General features: G+C 42.8%; 1 protein-coding gene across 4 annotated transcripts in view; it reads left to right on the plus strand.

The window, feature by feature from the left end:
- The window catches only part of ttc28 (tetratricopeptide repeat domain 28), a 119,654-nt gene that overhangs the window by 28,272 nt on the left and 84,090 nt on the right, over positions 1-7,292 (plus strand). The window contains exon 1 of one of the 4 annotated variants that reach the window (XM_034896044.1): positions 3,012-3,326. The exons of the other annotated variants lie outside the window; for them this stretch is intronic. Coding sequence (XP_034751935.1) covers positions 3,300-3,326 — 27 coding nt within the window. The 5' untranslated portion in view covers positions 3,012-3,299. Of the gene's footprint in view, positions 1-3,011; positions 3,327-7,292 lie in introns of those variants that run through there. 4 annotated transcript variants of the gene reach the window in all.

The following is a 7,292-nucleotide window of genomic DNA, read 5'->3' on the forward strand; positions in this document are numbered from 1 at the left end:
TGTGTGTGTGTGTGTGTGTGTGTGTGTGTGTGTGTGTGTGTGAGATTGTGTGTGTGCGTGCGGGGCAGAGTAATGATGCCGGTCAGAGAGATGAATAAGACAGATATGTGATTTGATAAAGATATGCAGCCCGGCTCATCTTTTTCAGCCCAATCTAAAAAAAAAAAAAAAACTGTCTTCCCTTATCAGAAGAAAGAAGGCCAAGGGTCAAAGGTCAAGGTTAACTTTATTATCTCATCACAGAAATACTGTCAGGCAAGCCAGAAAGCTTGTGTCGTGATGGGTGTGTGTGGTGTAGATTACATTATTGCCACTGCCGTGAAACACACCAAATCAAGGAGATGCAGGAGTTACATGAATTCATTCATTCATTCCTTCAGTAACATTAACACAGAGAATAAGTGTTTATTAATGACCCCCGGCTTCTAACTGCGATGCTTCTCGCGGTCCTCAGGCGTCTGCACGCCCGTGTGTTTGCTTTGTTTGCTCCTTGTAACAGGTTGTAAATATTCAGTTTACAGTTTTCATGAAAAAGCAATGAGGCTGGCACCAGCCATAAGCATAAACAAATCTCACACACACTGAAATAAAAAAAACAGCTGCTTCATTATTGATGGCTCTGAGGAGCGGCTGTGGGATTTTAAAGATTTACCTGGCGGTCTTATTTTAACTGTGAGGCTGGTACAGAACAGTCCTTCCCATGTGTGATGGTTAATGTAGTTAATGGTGTTTATAGACCAGGGGTCTTCACTATTTGTTTCATGAGAGCCGCACCTATAGGACAACGTCCGTACGAGCTTTTACCGCAAAGCAACAAAATGTACATCCAGTCATAAACAGCATGGCTAATAGGCTGCAAAGCAGGGCTATAGTCAGGATCAGCTTTGTCGAGCTTTTGTTCTAGGACTAGGACTAGTCCAAGACAAGACCGAGTCCAAAATGGTTCGAGTCCGAGTCAAGACCGAGTCCAGGACAGAAAATACGGTCTTATGCACGACAGTATCAAGACAATCATTTTGGGTTTCACTTTCCCTCCAATATTATTAACAACATAATGAAGACAGCTGGACTCTGTCGAGACGAAAAGCCACATTGGGCAAGACCAGTGGCCGAGTCCGAGACAAGTTCGAGTCCAAATACTAGCGAGTCCGAGACAAGTCCGATACCATAGAAAAACGGTCTTGAGTCTGGACTCGAGTCCAAGACTGGACTCGAGTACTACAGCCCTGCTGCATAACATGTCTGGACGCTTACGGCAGTTTACTGACCCGTCGGGAAGCAGACCCAGGCACTTGAGTCAGATCAGCGGCAAATGTACCCGTTTTCCTATATCAATGTTCTTTTTAATTCCCCAAAATAACATGATTGATTCCACACAACGCTCTTTGCCGAGTACAAATCTCTACTTTCATTAATTTGGGGCGTCTTATTCAAATTGACCATACCTTAATAAGTTAGTGTTACGTAGTGTTAAACGTTGGGAAAAAAATGTCAAAAGTGTTGAAAAAAGAGACAAAAACGTAAGGAAAAAGTTAGAAACATTGATTAAAAAGTGTCAACAAAAGTGTGGATTTTCAATATTGACGGGAAGGCAACACAAAGGTTAAAGATCTAAATGCTGACAGTAACTTAAAGGGGGGTGTCCTCGCTCCCTATATACAGTGTGTTCATATTTACACACCTTGTGTTTTAAGTTGCACTGAGACACTGAAGAGCAGCAACGCTAGAGTAGTAAATTACATTTATAACAGATGAAAAAATTTGCAATTAATCACAAGTTAACTATGGAAATCATGCGATTAATCGTGAATAAATATTTCCCTTGATCGACAGCCTTAATTCAGATGCTTCAGGTCTAAGATGGTAGACTCTACATGTGTCAAAATATCTACCTGAGTGTCCTTTGTGTGTAAGAAAACGCTTAAAGACAATCCACCAATCACGGGACACCGTTTTCGTCCTCTATTGATTTCCAGTCTCACCTCCATCACTGAAAATCTCCGCTTTGCTCTCCAGGCTTTGTGGCTGTTTGGGCTGTCCTCTGTCTTTGTTTATGGAGGGTAAAGGATCCTGAAGGCTTTTCTCTGGGACCCGGTGTCCCTGCCCTCTCAACTCCTCTAATCCCCAATAATAAAACACTCGGCTCGGGTGTCAAGCCTTCCCTCTCTGAGGGAGGAGATTCAGAGGGAAGCTTCCTTCAGCCTGCAAACACATTTTACTCTCTGCTCCTTTTACTCGTGGTCACGTTAATATTGGTTCAGTAGTAATTGATAATGAAACAATTGAAAGAGTTTATGAAAATACATTTCTAGGTGTTGTACTTGACCATAAACTCTGCTGGAAGCACATTAAATATCTGTGCATGAAGATGGACAGGAGTATTGGTATTTTGAGCAAAACTAGACACATCTTGAACCAAAATACTTTACATACTCTTACTTACGGCACACTAATTTGACCATATGTGTTGTATTGCGTGGAAGTTTGGGGAAATACCTTCAAACGTAACTTGCAAAGGATTTACATACTTTAATTTAAGTGAAGTATGAATGCAGGACTTGTAGGTCTTCTTGTAGTGGAATATGTTTATAGTGTGTATTAGTACTTTTACTGAAGTAAAGGATCTAAATACTTCTTCCACCTCTGATTATTAGCCACATGCAGTGTGGGTTAACTAATGAAAAAGGGTGAGAAAGAGGGAGCGAGGGGGTGTGTTTTAGAGAGAGGGAGAGATGTTTTGTGTAAGGGGGGGGAGAGAGGGTGTGTGTAAGAGAGAGAAAGAGAGAGTGTGTGTGATAGAGAGAAAGAGAGAGAGGGAGCGAGCGAGACGTCGGCGTGTGTTAGAGAGAGAAAGGGAGGGTGTGTTAGACAGTGGGAGAAAGAGAGGAGGTGTGTTAGAGAGAGAGAGAGAGGTGGGGTGTTGGACAGAGAGAGAGAGAGAGAGGAGGTGTGTTCGAGAGAGAGAGAGAATCAGCTCTCAGTTCCCGGTTCAGTCGAGTCCTCAGAGCCGCTGAAGCTGCCGGAGCAGACGGATGATGCTCGGCTCTAACCGGCGTCTGGATGACAGGACGGCGCTTGGCGCTCGGTGTAACCGGAGGAGGGCGTCCAGTGTCATTACACCAGGATTATAACTAACTTCCCCCTGCCTCGGGCGCGTCTCTGCTGCTCCACTTCCCTCCAACCAGTCCGGCGAGGCAGCCTTCACCCCTGGGTGTGAGATGCCTCTGTCGCCGCGTGCACACCGCTCCTCACCGGCCGTTGTGACACTTTGATCCCGTGCAAATCTCTGGTTTACAAATATGATGAAATGGCAGCCAAGGAAGAAGGTGAGTGAGCTGTGCTGCTGCTGCGTTTTAAAGTCCACTTTAGTCCAAAGTAGTTGTAGTGGAGTGAGGCTGAATGGCTGGCTGGCCCCGTTTGGGATCAACAGGGCTATTTAAACACTCTCACACAGCACGGCGCAGCCACAGACACTTTATTAAGGATAATCTGTTAATAGCTCGCATTTCAGAAAGACACCGCAGCTACGTGTCCGTGTGGGATTGTTAGGGGATTATAGTGTTATACTGAAAAATTCCATAAAGCGGAATAAAGTCGCTTTAAGCTGCACTATTCACCACCTGGATCACTGTAAGCCAACTGTAGGTCTACTGTAAATTAAGAATTTAAAATGACATAAAGGTCGCTGTAGACATATAAAATACCCCCAAATGTCATGCACCTGCTGTGTACATCCATGCAGAAGACATGTTTAGGGCTGAAACGATAAATCAGCTAATCTAAAGAAAATTCACTGTCAAATATGTGTTATTTTTTAGACATTTATCAAGGAACACTGCTACAGTTTCACTGATTGCAGCGTGTCATAATGCAAGTGTTGTATATGTAATATCTATGGACTGTCAGGACAGAGCAAGAGTCATTTTGGGCATTGGGGCATCGTCATTGTTTACCCTGCTAGCAAAATTGTAGCCTCTCTGTCTTGTTTCTGTACAAAGTGTGAGGAAGCCTTCTGTCTGATATTTTCAAAACCTCCTCCGTCTGTTGAGTGGGTAGTGGGATCTGGCGTGGAATTTCATGCCGAACCACATTTGTCTCTGGCTCAAAGATCACAGGGAGCAGCAGTTCCTCTGGAAAGAGTGCGAGCCCTGATCTTCAAGTGGCTGATCCAGCTGTAATAACCGGGGGAGCTCCCAGTGGGGGAGCTGTTCCCTCTCATCCAGTGGGAGTGGGTTAATTGATAGGCTCAGACACTCAGCTGTCAGAGTGCTAATATAGCAAAGATAAGAGGAGAAGAGGAGCCGTACGTTCATACGGTTTCATTCACCGTAAACCGCACCAGTTGCTTGGATGTTTTGGTGTTCACGAGTTTTTGTGCAAGTGAAGTAGAGAAAGTTTTATTGCTGCTGATATTTATGAGCCTGGCTCCGCCCTCCTGCAGACTTCTGTTCTTAAATTTCGCTTCAGTACTTTTGCTTCAGGTTTGCGGTATAATCCTGGGTTTGGTATTTGTCCAATCAGCGAACAGAGGGAGTGGCCGAGAACGATGACGTTGAAGTCGTCATCTAGTTTGAGTTGTAGTTCCATAATGGCGGCGGAGAAAGATGTGAGTAAAGCCGTTGGGTTCGTTGGGGCAACGCTGCCGAATATCCAGAAGTTAAAGCCCGAGGTAGAACAATCTTTGCTGAGCTGTGTTGGTGGCCAGGATGTTGTTGCCCTACTCCTCTTAAAGCTAAAGGTTTCTGACACTCATATTGTGAATTTGGTGCCAGGTTTATGACCAAAATGTTACATTTCTAACAAACCCGGTGCTGACAGTGCTGACAGTGGGCAGGAAGTCCACCTGTGTTACTATCAGGGTTCATATGTTTTGACAAAAAACTGGAAAAGTTATGGAATTAGAAAAATGCAAATTCAGTGCAATGTTTTAACCTAAACGGTTTATTTGGAGCACAATAATACAAATTCCACTATGAACTACGTACATTGTCATTCATTTTATTGTTAAACCTCTGACAGTGAACATTAACACAGATTTTTTCTTATTGTATAATGTCGACTGAGATTGTTCAGGAATGCGTAGTCATGGAAATTTGACGAAAGGTCAGGAAAAAGTCATGGAAAAGTCTTGGTTGCAATGCGTGTGAACCCCATACTGAGATTTAACCCAAATCCTGCATTTAAACCGTGTTAACTGAAGAAGATGAAGCTCAGTTTCTCTGAGAAGACTTGTGGTGTCGAGACTTCCTGACACCTCGCTCTGGTTTCTAACGGCCTCAGGATCTTCCCAGGGTGACGAAAGCTGCTGAAAGACACTCAGTGGGTCGCTGAGCGAGTGTTTTTGTGTGGCTGCAGCTCTACTGTACAACAGAAAATCTGCACAACACCTGTTGCGAGGGTGAATGTGTAGAAAAGCTCATGTTAAAGCAGATTTTATTTGGAAGACTCAAACACTTGTGTCTTCATGGTGTTATTTCCCAGCACAAAGCAGAGTGAATGAGAGCAGTCCCTGTAACATATTACTATGAATCAGACTGGTTTTTAATGATGTAAGATGTCATAAAATCAATATTCCCTTTCTGCACGAATAAGAGTTGATGCATGCGCACGAACACACGTAGGTCTACACATGAAGTACACACTTGTGCAGATGCTTTACAGTTTGCTTCTGGGTGCTTTTTTTTGCTTCTGGGTCATTTTATCTGGGGAATGAAATAAAATCACAAGAAAAAGAGGACAGAAGGGAAAAGAGAAAGAAAGGACTGAGAGAAAAGGTTTGGTGTAAAAGAGTGTGGAAGTCAGAGAAATGTAATGTAGGGAGAATAAGCCCTGTCACCAATCTGGGATTCCTCAGGGACCAATCAGAAGCTGGGCCAAAATCGTCTGAATGTAGGAAGAGAAGGAATAAGAGAGGGATGAAGGAGGAGTACTGAAAGGGCCCATATTATGAAAACAAAAATCACTTTTACGGGATCTTATTTTGTGTCTCTGGTGCTTCCACACACACATAAAACACACAGGGTGAAAATAGGATCTGCAGCAATGTGCAGTACAACAATAATATGGTGTTTCTTTTAAAAATGAAACCATGGAAACCTATTCTGGTACAACCTCAAAATACAATTATGAACCTGAAAATGAGAATAATATGGACGCTTTAAAGTGATTCAAAGCTGGAATATACAGTATGTGTTGTATCTGCCTTTATAATGTGGTTTCAACTTGCAGTTAGATGGCCTCAGTTACATGTTCATATCGTGTGGAGTTTCTTCTCTTAATGAGCAGGTGTGTAATACATGCTCACGTTTGTCCTCGTTAGTACCTGATTTATGAGTGTTTATCCCTCCTTGACCCATATAGTCTTAAAACAATCTGAATGTTATACATGTAGGTGACTCAACTCAAAGTGTTTAAGCACAACTGGACTAAGGTTATTAGTTTATAAGCCTAATACAGTTACCTCTTAAAGCTGCAGTGCGTTAACTTTTTGATATTAATGAACGTCCGTTTCATGCAAGCCAAATGAGATGCTACAAAGCTAATTAAGGGCGTTCTCACACCTGAAAGTCTGGACCGAGGTTCATGTATTTGTTACGTGGTATATATTTGATCCGGTAAGTTTTGGTGTCACACTGCAGTTGGTGTACTAAAGATCTAGATGTGACAAAACTACGTCATCACACACGTGATCTGCGTCTCCAGATACTTGTGTTTCATTGGTTTGTAGACGTCCTCTCGCCTCCTCTCTCTGTGTCGGGAGATTTCTTTTAACTTAACTTAATGAAATTTCTTTCTGGAGCTTTTCTCCAAAGACAAATGAAAACCTAAAACTACATTTACTACCTCTTAACAGGTAAACTGCTGGTGTATTCTCCACCCTGACACCCGACAGCTGTCGGCTCTGAGCGCTGACGTCAGCTCTTTTTCTCTGATGTAGCTACACAAAGCAGAAAATCAGCACTTTTGTTGACTCTTTTTATCAATGTTTTTAACTTTCTATTTCTACACTTTTGACCCTTTTTTCAATGTTTGTCATTTTTTGGGATGTTTTTAACACTACATAATGTATTACTCTATTTGACAGAGACAGTGTACATTAATTAACATGGCTGTAAATGCACCAGAATTAGCCAAAATGCTATTTTTCATCTGTTTAAAACCCTTTGGCTAAGGATGCACCTGTACATGCTCGCTCCTCTCTCCACTTGAGACCTCCGTCAAGGTGGCTCGCTGAGATCGATTTCCTGGGTCACAGGCAGTAGGATGGAGGAGATGAGGAGGTGAGGAGATGA

This window comes from Etheostoma cragini, chromosome 16 (assembly GCF_013103735.1).
Source record: "Etheostoma cragini isolate CJK2018 chromosome 16, CSU_Ecrag_1.0, whole genome shotgun sequence".
NCBI classification, from domain to species: Eukaryota; Metazoa; Chordata; class Actinopteri; order Perciformes; family Percidae; genus Etheostoma; species Etheostoma cragini.